The 13,060-nt window shown below is 36.7% G+C and overlaps 1 protein-coding gene across 1 annotated transcript; it reads left to right on the top strand.

Annotated features, from left to right (window-relative positions):
- The first annotated feature begins 280 nt into the window (after nucleotides 1-280).
- Nucleotides 281-4,840, top strand: BASP1 (brain abundant membrane attached signal protein 1). The gene is made up of 2 exons (XM_088476330.1): nucleotides 281-304; nucleotides 3,237-4,840. Coding segments are annotated over exons 1-2 (726 nt in total). The 5' UTR covers nucleotides 281-302; the 3' UTR covers nucleotides 3,961-4,840.
- Nucleotides 4,841-13,060: the final 8,220 nt, after the last annotated feature.

Here is a 13,060-nt window from a genome sequence, read left to right on the forward strand (position 1 = left end):
AATGAGAATTAGAGGAAATTATTCATGATAAATAGCTTCCCTTGGGTGATTGAATACACTGGGTCAGAGTGAAGCATTATAATTAAAACAAATGGGCCCCATTATTCATGGTAGATCATATGGAATTCAAATTGGTGTAATCTGTATTAACCACTTGTCTTATGCTTGCTATGGTGACTACAACATCCTGTGTAGAAATATTCATATGTTTTTCTGTTATTGGTAGTTTAGTACGAGATGGTGGCGGTGAGGATCCCAGGTCTATGTGTGGTAGAGAGACCTGACTTGAAGTGGATGAGTCAATGTAAGTATCGTGTGCAGATAAACGGAGCTAGTGTCTCTAAGTTTAAATTACTGCTGTCATCCAGTTGATTGTACAGGCGATGGTGATTTATTGAGATACAACATATAGCTCTGAGATCCACCCTTTGTAGTATATGTTCTGTTGGATTAGTGCTGGACGATTGGACTATTTCCTATAAATAATTTCGACGTAACTGCAGAAAAAGGTAGATGTCATTATTTCTTGCAGTTGATTGTTTTGACTTCGTTGTCAAGGTTGAGGGTTCGTGGTGTGAACGTTTGTAATTCGTAGATCCATTTTGATTCTGTAATGTTGATCTTGCGATTGAAATCACCACACCTCCAATTTGGTGTGACCTCTTGTATACCTAGGAATCTGAGTGATATTGGATCACTGTTGGTTTTAAAATGTTTGGAGAGGTTGTTTTCTTCCTAATTCTCTCAATATTTCTGATTTATTCACTCACATGTGTTTTCAGGGGTCTTGTGGTTCTTCCTACATATTATTTGTGGCATTCACATTCCAATAGATCGAATACCCCCTTGCTGTTGCATGATATTCTATCTTTGATTGTGTACGTCTTGTTTGTACGGTTTGATTTAAAGCTAGAGGTGCAAATTCAAATAGTTTGTGTGTGCGTGTATGTATGTGGTCATCCCTAACCCTCTTGTCTCACTAAATAAAATCCTTCACATGAAGTGAACTCCTATCACTGGTGAGCGTACATCCCTCCCAACATTGCTGCACTCAGGACAAAGAGGTTGACTATCAAGACAGTCCATTACAACACTTCGGATGTATGACTCTTCCTATATGCCACTTCAGCTGTATGTCATTATGTAGATACACTTACACCAGAGTTGAATCTACACCGTTTAACACTACCTTGTTTTATTCTTGAACTTTGAAATGTCCACTGGTTATTCCTTGCAAGGTGAGGCTCTTCTTGTAATAGATGCAGGGCTTCATTGTACTGCAAGCAATAACTAAACTAATATAGATGCACATGTAAGATTGTTATGGGAAGACACGAATCCAGATCCTACAAAATCAATAAAAACAAATTATTTCTTTAATATTTTTGTACATTATTCCCATGACCACACTATTTTTATAAAGTTACAAATCAATTTTTCCCCATCATAATGTTGATAGTGGGAAATCAGGTTCAACATTATTAAGCACAGCTGTCCTCTTCTCCATTACAAGTTTTGGCGCAGTACCAAGCTTTGCTAAAGAGTAAGTTACACTGTTTTGGAGACCTATGTATCAAGCTGTGTTTTTTATTTTTATAACATTATGTAGAAACTGCAGTTTCTGCATAATTGTATGTATTGTAGCTACTGTATGTGCTAATGGCACAATACAGGAGATATCACAGAAATCTCTGACAAAGTGTTACATAGCGGTCAGATAATAGTCTCCATTAATGATGATGGGGACTGCGATCTGCAGTGCTAATTAGTAAACTCCAAAAAGCTAAGCTTTCTGGAGTATGGCCCTGGTAGTTTACAGATGATGTAAATGTCTGGGTTTTAACTCGCAGGGACAGGGGATAACTGCAACTGCTGTACCTGAGAGTTCCCCTTTGTACATAGCAGGATATTTTCATTAAAAAATAAAATATCCTCTGCGATATGGATAATTAATAATCGCAGCAGTTCTGTGGTTATTAGTACATAGACCTCCTTAAGGTGCATACACACACGAACACAAACGATTTTGTAAATGAACGATTTTAGTAACAGATTTTTGTTCATTTTTTCAAGGGAAAAATGAATGAAATTCGTTTACTAAAATCGTTCATTTACTAAATGTAATGGACGATTTTTTAGAACTACAAAGATTTTTGCATATTCCCTTATGAAAATCGTTGAGTTGGTCAGTCTGACTAAACTACAAACATGAACGCGCATGAACGATAATCGTTCATCGTTTTTACTCAGAAGGTGAATGATTTTTTGAACGATAAACGATATCGTGAACGATAATCATTAAAAAAATTGTTGTGTGTGTATGCACCTTTTAGACTTTCAAATACTACTCTTAAAATTGAAAATAAAGTTGGCTATATTGATAGTTGTAAACCTTTCAAATGCCTTCATTTTGTGTTACATTCTGTTATTATGCCAGAGTAACCCTTGCAGTAGTGAAATCAGGTTGATAATGCTTGAACTTACCTGTCACTTGACATTAAAAAATTGTCTTTAGTCCCTTATTGAATGTGACAGTTAGTCCTCCCTGGATTTTGTAGAGGATTGCTTCAGTGTTTTTGCGTGGCAGAATGGGGACACTTTTATATATTCAGTTAGATGACTTTTGATGTATTTTCTATATATCTGAGATAATGTAGTTTGCGGTTTTTAGTTTGGGTAATCTCATAATTGTTGATATTTTATAAAATGAGCATTGTAAAACCTTGAGATTCATTAGCTTCTGGTTTAACATGTGCAAGCATAAGCCGGCTGGATTCCTACTACAATTATGCATGTTTCGTATGTGGTTGGGATACTAGTTTTATTTGTGAAATATAGTTTGTTTTATGTAAGTCATTATGGCGCCACTGTTATATCATTGCTTCAATTTTATTTAAAGCTGGTGCAAATATGAGTTCATAAATTAATGGCATAAGGTGGATCACTAAACTGAAATCTGCCAAATAATTATTTAGCAGTTCATATTCATAACAACTGAGTTCTATTTCAAACTATTTACTTGATTTTGTATTACTAATTGGAGTTAACCATTTTACTTGGATCAGTGGTAAAGAACACAGACTGTAGAAATATGGACTTTCAGGGATTCTTGTTGGAATTATATTCACAACACATGTTGTAGTGACAACAGTAATGTTGTGAAATTATGTAAATTGTTAATTCTTGTATAAAGTATTTTCTGGATACATTGGTGACGTTATGTTTTACATTTCCAGGGCTTTAACCATGGGAGGAAAGTTGAGCAAGAAGAAGAAGGGGTACAATGTTAATGATGACAAATCAAAAGATAAGGACAAAAAAGGAGATGAAGCAAATACAGAAGAAGAAGCAGCAACTAAAACCGAGGAGACCCAACCTGTTGTAGAGAATGCAGACGCAAAAGAAAATAAAGACGAAAAGAATGATAAAGAGGCCCAGCCTGCTGAGAACAAATCTGAGGTCAAAGAGGGGGAGAAAGAGGCCGCCAATAAGGATGCAGTACAAAAAACAGAATCTGAGAAGACCGAAGCTTGCGCCGACGCTAAGGCGGAACCTCAGAGTGCAGAACCTCTTGTAGCTAAGCAAGAGGAACCAAGTGTTGCAACTCCTGCTCCAGCCGCCAATAGCGAAGGCTCTAAAGTCTCTGAGCCTACCAATGAGGCAAAAGCTTCCCAGCCTTCAGAAGCACCAGCACCAAGTAAAGTAGATGAAAAGAGCAAAGAGGATGGGGAAGTGAAAAAGACTGAGGCTCCCTCCGCACCAGAGGCCAAAACAGAGACCGCTCCAGCCTCAGACTCAAAACCTAGCAGTGAGGCTGCTCCATCTTCCGTGAAGTCTCCAGAACCTGAAGCATCTAGTTCTTCTACTAAGGCCTCAGAGCCTGCAGGACCAGCTGATGAAGTTAAAGCTGCTGACATCCCAGCAGCTAATTCTGATCAAACCGTAGCAGTTCAAGAGTAAGATGGACAGCCTATTTGAAATAACCACTTAAAACAACCTGCAATGATGTTTTCTTTGTTTTTGATTATATATTTTTTTTCAGCTATACTAACAAACTTGATTTAGAGTTGAAATAAGTACATGTAATGGCCAGAAACGATAAAAATTTCAAATAGTATTTTTGTGGGGGAGAAAATGTACAAAATACACATTCCACAAACACTGTTAATTAATAGATAAATGAAACAAGAAAAGTTTAGATATAGATGTTTATGAGCATTTTTTTTACATCAAAGCAGCAGCTGCAAAATGTAAAGTCAAGATACAGTAATACCGTTTTGTCCTCTTCTGCAATAAGATTGCAGGAGAAATGTTTTTTCAATTTGCCCATAGGGCTTGTGCCAAGGCAATCAAATATTTTTAGGACATTTATTTTAATTTGCAGTCCTTTTTTTTTTTTTTTTTTTTTTTTTAATTCTTTCCTTTTCTTTTTTTAATGCAGTGAATAATGGCCAAACTTTTCCAACTGAACCCACTTTAGCTGTCTTATTCCTCTCCAGATATTTTGGAAGTAACAACATCCTCATTCTACTTAGTCTACCTAGATTTCTCATGATGAATTAATGCATGTCTGTGGTTGGGTGCACCTGTAGTTCTGTTTATTGGTCAGTGGAAATAATAATAAAAAAAAAGTCTGCGTTGATTTGCAGTTCCAGTTTTTCTTCCATTATATGTCACAGACACCAACACAAAACTCATTGGAAACAAGTAACTAATAAAAAAAAAAAAAAATGAAAAAAAAAAAGCAAAATAAAAAATAAACAAAAAAAACGGAAGATGTAAATGGATGCTTTGAAAATATATGTAATTGTATAAATGGTGCAACAGTAATAAAAGTAAAATAATGAAGAAACAAATACTTAGCAGTTGGATCCTTTTTATTTAGTTTTTATTTATTTTGTAACATGAATGATTGTGTTAACTGCTTTATGGTAGTATATGATTATTAAATGTGAACAACCAGCTAGTTGAAGGGTGTAATATCCTCAACCTGGAATATTTCTATTTTCCAGACACTTCACTCAACTCCTTTATTCTGGGGAATATTCAAAGTGATCATGGCTGTTTTGGTGTTTCGTGTCTAAACTGACAACAGCTTAATCTGCCTATGTGCTGGGTCCCAGCTGACAGTTGGACCTCTCAGATATGTGTATATGTAAGACAGATTTGGCCATTCGGTAGCTGGGGTACAACTACTAGATCTGTCTGTGTATAAGTCAGTTTTATAGAGTAAACTTAAAGTGCTTGTTTTTCTGTTTTAAACTTGTCTAATCATCCCAGGTTCCAATCAATAGATCTACACTAAAAACGTTGACAGTGTCTAGGTAGACACCAACTGGTAAACAGACAATGGGTCAACAGGTACAAAAGGTTGTCAAACAAAAGGTCGACATGTTCAAAAGGTCGACTTTTTTATTTATTTATTTTTTTATAAGTGTTAGGCTCTAGAAGGGAGGTAGGGTTAGACACTTATCCTGATGGTTAGGTTTAGTCTCCAGGAGGGAGGGTTAGAGTTAGGGTGAAGATTAGGGTTAGAAAATAAAACTGTTCATTTTTGTGTCAACCATTGCAATGACTATCTCTTTATAATGTCTACCTTTTGTACCGTTGATCTTCATTAATTTCGACCATTTGTACCTGTCAACCTTTTTTACCAGTCGACCTATTGCCTGGCTACCAGTTGGCGTCTACCTAGACACTGTCAAACTTCTTATTGTAGATCTTTGCATTCACACCCAAACATCCTTTCCTGTTAAAGTAACATTAACAAGATCACTACATCCATGCCACCACAACCATTTTAGGCACTGTATTTGCAAGATCATTTTTTATATGGGTAATCTATATTTTCTCCTTCGTATTCTGAAAGCAAAGAAAGGGGAGATTTATCAAAGCTTGGAGAGAGATAAAGTGGGGAGCCCCTGACTGTCATTTATAGGCTATGTTTGAAAAATTACAGTTGGGAGCTGATTGGTTTGTACTTTATCTCTCTTCAAGCATTGATAAATCTCCCAATTTTTCATATAATTTCTCACTATTACTAGAATACTGAAGAGATATTTATTATACATATATTAAACTAGAAATATTGGTGAAGATGTATCAAGCCTTGGTGAAATATAAAGTTAAGAGATAAAGGGGTCTATTTACTAATTCTTGGATGGAGATAAGGTGAATGTTTGAAAAATGAGTTAGGAGCTGGTTCTTTATCTCCAGTCTGACATGGCAGTTAGGAGCTGGTTGGCTGGTACTTTATCTCTGTTCACTTTATCTCCATCCAAGGCTCAGTAAATAGACACCGAAGTACCAACCAATCTGTTTGCCATTTTACAGACTGCTTCTAATTGTCATTTTTCAGTTAGTGTAGAGAGAAAGTACCAACCACTCGGCTCCTCTCTCTCCAAGGCTCGATACATTTTCCCCAATGTTTTAAGACTAACCATCTCTCAAAGTTTTAAAGTTTTTAATAAAATGTTATGTATAATTATTGATCGATTTTTATTTATTTTACACACCAAACACCTACAAAATCAAGCAATTAGCAATATTTTATACACAGAATAGTCATCGATGCTGGTTTCAACATTTCTTCACCATTTTTAGGAGCCCATGCTGTTCTGGCATATCTGCTCATCTCCCACATTTTCCTGCAAGGGGGACAATACCTTGTTCTTAAACCAAGTAGATCCCAGCAAAACATTTCTGCTCAAATTTGGACATTATAGATGTTAATTTCTATAGCTGCATGCACAATGTTCTGCATGTGAAGTCCATTTCCCATGCACCTCAGGTACCAAATTCGTTCAATTCTAACGTGTTTCGGATTCATTCACTATATCATTTTATCTAAAAGTTGCATCTGTTTAGTTTTATGAATTTGTGACATTTTATAATTAAATACAATATACTGTGATACATTTTCTTACTTAGTTTTCCATCTCAAATGCACACAAAGGGGTTTCAGAGCGCATTTATTACTTATTTATCCTGCTTAAGATTTACCATGTCCTAATGGCAAAAATGTGGCAGGGCATGCTGGTATGTGCAGTCCCACAGCATTTGGAGAGCCATTTATTGCCAACCCTGCTCAAGGATGACATACTAATCTACAGATGCCCGTACCAATGCATTAAGTGCCTCAATCGCTGAATATTTAACAGTATCTTTTGGCAATTTTTCACTTCTTAAAGGCTAAATCCACTTAAATATATGCATGTTAGGTAGCAAATATTTCGAGATTTATTAATCGTTTCCCTTGCTTTAGCCGCTATCTCCTCTTTTTGCTTCAATTTAGGTTTGGTGAAGTCCACATTGGCTGATTTGACTGCCACAACACGTAAGAGTTTGTGCCTATTGTTTCTTATGTTTGTTAGTATTTGTTTTTATAAAGTGAACTTAGAATCTAGGCACATGCTGCAAATCAAGAGTATCTAAAGGAATATTCCACCTCTGAACTTTATCATCTATTATATTAAATTTATAAGGCCTAGAATGCTAATATAACTTCCTGTCTAGATTTACACATTGGTTAGATACACTATGCAGCCCTCAAGTTAGCTCATGTGTCTGTCCTTTATGCTGAATCATCTTCTGATGTCAACGAGTTCTCGTGTCACAACACAGAAAAACTACTATAATGTGCTGCATTCAAGTTTGCTGGCATGGGGCAGCTAACAGACATGAGGGCAGACATGTATGTACTTCTGAAATCTATTTACCTAAGCAACATCCTCTTTTACAGCCTCCAGTTTGCACCCCTAATATTTAGAACTCCTCTGTCTTAATAGCAGACAAAGAATACTTTATCTTCCTTCCCAACTCCTATATTTGTTTTACGCAACTCTTCGTACTTCAATAATCAAGTAGGTCCATAAGGAGAGCGATGTTATCGACCAGTAGGCAAAGTAGAGTACCGACTATTGTGTATCAGATGACATGGCTCCCAGTGAAATGTGTGCTATCATGTTTTATTTATCTATTTGCCATAATTGAACTGCTTTGGAATTTTGAGTTACATTTCTATACAGATATTTAATTTGTTGTTAATTTATAAACCTTCAGTTTCAAAGATTGTTTTATTGCATGTACCTGAAATGCACTGTAAGCACAGATTTTTTTGTTTTTTATGATTATTTGTTGAAAACGTTTTCTGAATACAACTCCGATTATCCCTTGTTCTGTATGTCTGTGGATAGAAAGTATGGTGGTCACTCACATTAGCTTAATGATATTGCCCAGGTGCTTGTAAAGGACAGGGTTTACACTGAACCAGAGAAAAAAAAGGGATATTCCCTCCAGCACACTGCAGCAATATTGGAAAAAATACTTGAATCCTACATAATAGAAATTCAGAGGTATTAGTTACATACATTTGCAAATATATGATTAAGCGCCGGCCCAACGTCAAGGCTCCTCTGTACCGGTGTCCCTAACATTAAGGGGTTCACGTCCGAGGCGCAAGGCACCCCAAAAGAATCCAGCCAAGGACCATCCCCAGGGCATCACATGAAAAATGTAAGAAAGGTGATATTGATTATATTTTACACATCTATACTTTACACTTCACTAAGTGTTAATATAATAGAATTAAAATTACATAAATAATTCACATAAATACTTTTTCATCACTTTTCTATTTGTTTGTTTATTAAGTGGTGATGCCCTGAAAAAGGCCCAGCCAGAGTAACCCCGGGGGCCCCACGCCCAAATGCTCACCCCAAAATAATTATTGCTACCAAATAGTAGCACCCACTCTGGGTCATATAATTACAATTAATGTACTGCATATTAACAGCACATATATAAGCCGAGAGCTGACACTGTGGGCCAGAAATGGCTTTGAATAAGGGCAAAGCATTACAAATTACATTACAAATTGGTGGCAGCGAGGAGCCAAATGTAATGTAATTAGGTAAAATAATTATGGGCCATAACTAAATTATAATGATGTGTCTGCAAACTCTGAAACTATTTCTCCACCTTACAATGCTACACCACTTATAATATCTGAGGTGTCCCACAGCAAACAAAATGTGCTGAAGCAGCTATTTGTCACTTAGGGAATTTATAGTTTTTTATTTTCTATACAGTAATAATGGCAGTTTCACTAAACTCCCCGGTATTTCCTATCAGTGTCCCTCATATTTCAAATAAACCATTTGAAAACTGTTAGTAAGTGCTCTAGTTATACTTTACATTTCTATTATTACCTCCATTTATATAATTATTATATTCTCTTTATTTTAAATATCTGATTTTTTTTTTTTTTTTATAATTAATGTTAAATGACCCCCAATTTAGATTAGTCTTGCAGTATAGTTCTTACATTTTTATTATGGACCCCTTTTTGCAGTACAGTATGATATGTTGCCAGACAACATCTATTACCCAAACTTTTGTGCACTATAATGGTTTTCGAACATGCTTTCCTAAATACTACTTGTCTTTATCTGACATCCATGTGTCAATAAAAATACAAAACCATAAAATGAGATGGACCACTTATCAGAACTTCCTGAAGTGGACTGACTTAACATCAGAGGGCCAGTCTACTTAACAGATGGTCAGCCAATCAGTAGCACTCATCAGAGACAGGAAGTTCTGTTGAGTGTTTTTGCGCAGTCCTCCTGGATCTTTTCGCCACTTACAGAATTCTGTAAATGAACAGACCTTGTGTCAATTGATACACCGCTGACTGGATAAGCTTCATAATCTATGTACTAATTACTTCAGGTATTTTAGAGCAATATGCATTTCATGCATTTCCAAAAAGAAAAATGAAACTAAAATTTGATCTCTACAGTGGTATTGAGTTTAAGATTGTCATATTTATTTTTTAGTCTGTTTTTAAATTGCAGAACTTTATATACTGTAACAGGGGCGTAACTAGGTATTTGAAGGCCCCATAGCAAAAGTTTGTAAGGGCCCCTATGTACCACCCAAAAGTAAAAAATTGTATTTAACACCTGTAACTTTGACAAGGAAGATGGACCCCCCTCAGCTCTGTGCCCCATAGCAGCTGCACCTGTTGCTTCTATGGTAGTTACACCCATGTACAGTAATAACAAATGGGATGTTCCTTTTACATGGACAATCAGAATTTTTTTTTTTTTTTTTAAATCTTTTATTTTGAATACACTACACAAATATGTAACATATAATCAAAAATAGATCTCAGAATATAGGAAACAAAAATAAACAATATGATACAAAAACGAGGACAATCATAATTTTATTCACAAATAACAGTTGGAGATTTACAGAATTATTATTTGAACATGGTAGAATTAATAAGGGTTTATTACAATTAGATGTAATTCCATCATAAATGGGTTTTTTTTCTACATACATTTAGAAAAGTCACATTGTTTTTATGGTGATATTTAACCTGGTTCATGTACCTAAATGTCCTTGTTTGCAATAAGATTCCATAGGTCCTCTCTATCGATTTTAGATTTCTGTTATGTTGAAAGCTGATTTATTTTTAACACTGTACAAACTGAGCCCCAGATCACCAATAGCTTCAGTTTGATTAACTTTATTCCTGTTCTCAACTTATTTTATAGTAACCTCCACTCATACTTTCACAAATCTACCATTAACGAGACATTCTACTTCATCCCAATATTACTGATTTTCTTAGAACATAGCTTGGCATTTATTATGGGCCGGCATGACTAAAGGGTTGCATTTTCGTCCAGGGTGAAAATACCTTTGGTATTGCCCAAAAATACAACTTGAATGATGAAGCACTGTTCTGAGAGAGTTGCATGTTGACAAAACACCTGCTCAGATAAGTGTCATTGCGCTGCCAGTGAGGTCATACCTTCAAGTTTAGAAGTGCTTGGCCTCTCTCCAGCAACGTCCTCTTCCAAACTCTGAACAAAAGATGGTGGAAATTAATTAGTGATATACCCTATATAACAAACCATGACTGTCGAGCAGATACAAAAATAAAAATATAATTTGCATATCATGATGTAATATATATCAGATGAAATAAATGTGTGGGTCTCCCTCTGCTTGGCAGTGCTGCTTCGGTGTTTGTGTATGTATGTATGTATGTGTGTGTATGTGTATGTATATATATTTGTGTATGTGTGTGTATGTATGTATGTGTATATATATATATATATATATAATATAATTAGTGTAGCAAAGGCTTGGCACTCGTCCCTCCGAATATGGTACTGTGGGTGCCCTCTGCAGAGAATATCGACAATGTAGTGGGTAGGCAGCGGCACTCCTCAATAAGATACGTTACAAGTTGGGTAGTAAACCACTAGTTTACTTCAACGTTTTAATCATTCACGATTTTCTTCAGGAAGCAATGAGAAAACAGTACAGCACTTACCTATACACCACACCACGAGTGAGACACACCACGTCTGTCGGAAGCTGTCAGTGACGTCACCTGCGGCACACAGTCCAGCGGGCGCGACGTATGACGTAGCGCTTGCTATGACAACTGAGTACACAAAACAAAGTACGTGCCACCCCCACCAATGTACAAAAAATATATAAAATATAAAAGGATAGATGAATGATGGTGAAGAACTGGCTAGTTCGTTGTATACTATATTCGATGCCCATGTGGGCTTTTATATATTGGCAAGACCACTCGCCTATTCCGTGAAAGAATGGCCCTCCATAGATCAGCCATTAGGCTGGCTTTAGGTGGCAGTGACAATGAACAACCGGTAGCACGCCACTTTAGGGAGCATAGACATGGTCTGTCTACTATACGCTACAAAATGATTGATCATGTTCCGGAAAATATCAGAGGTGGTGACAGATCTAAGATCTTGTTGCAGACAGAAACTAGGTGGATACACAGTTTAAATACTGTTCAACCCCATGGTCTCAATGAGATGCTACCTCTGTCTTGCTTTATTTGATCACGCACTCTATTTCTTATTTTTATGTTCTCATTGTCATCGATACTTGTGCTTATATTGATCTTGTGTCCTTAATGGCTGCTTCCCTGCTTAATTGCTGACATATTTCTTGATTTTTTTCACCATCATTCATCTATCCTTTTATGCATATTTTTTGTTTATTTTTTGTACATTGGTGGGGGTGGCACGTACTTTGTTTTGTGTACTCCGTTGTCATAGCAAGCGCTACGTCATACGTCGCGCCCGCTGGACTGTGTGCCGCAAGTGACGTCACTGACAGCTTCCGACAGACGTGGTGTGTCTCACTCGTGGTGTGGTGTATAGGTAAGTGCTGTACTGTTTTCTCATTGCTTCCTGAAGAAAATCGTGAATGATTAAAACGTTGAAGTAAACTAGTGGTTTATTACCCAACTTGTAACGTATCTTATTGAGGAGTGCCGCTGCCCACCCACTACATTGTGTGTATAAATAAATGAATATATATATACTCATATCTCATTATCCACCACTTCTCTTATCTCTCATAGTAGATGTGGTGGCTAGAGCAGTCCCTGACTGCATTTCTTCTCCTAATGATTCTGTCCCTAGTCACCTACTCACTGCTGCACTGTGATCCTAACCTGTCAGACTGGGAGCTGCACATCATGTGATCAGATACGGGGACCCCTATTGTAGCTGCTTCTGATATGTAATCTACAGCAAGAGAATTATAATTCTAATGGAGCATACATACGGTCAGATTTGTCAGATGAACGATTTGAATGATTTTACCAAAGATTTGAACGATTTTTGACTGCATTAAAATGAATGGAATCGTCCAAGTCTGACTGCAAACACATCAGATGTCAGATATCGTTATCTGACCATCGGGAACGCGCATCGTTCATCTGACAGATATGTCAGATTTTCCTTCAGATATGAACGATTTTGTAAATAGTTATCGTTAAGATCTGAAGAAAAATCTGACCGTGTGTATGCACTATTACTTGTAGCTTTTGTCTTCTCCTGCCCTTCCCTATGAGGCCATGGCCCTTTTTCGGGTGTACATCTTATGTCCCTATTTGAAAAATGGGGGGGGGGCACCAATGTTCTTTCTGGCACAGGGCACCAAAAAGTCTAGTTACGGCTCTGCTTTTCAGGCAACGGATGAGTGGGAAATGGGT

This window comes from Taudactylus pleione, unplaced genomic scaffold (assembly GCF_031769625.1).
Source record: "Taudactylus pleione unplaced genomic scaffold, aTauple2 ptg000186l, whole genome shotgun sequence".
Taxonomy (NCBI): domain Eukaryota; kingdom Metazoa; phylum Chordata; class Amphibia; order Anura; family Myobatrachidae; genus Taudactylus; species Taudactylus pleione.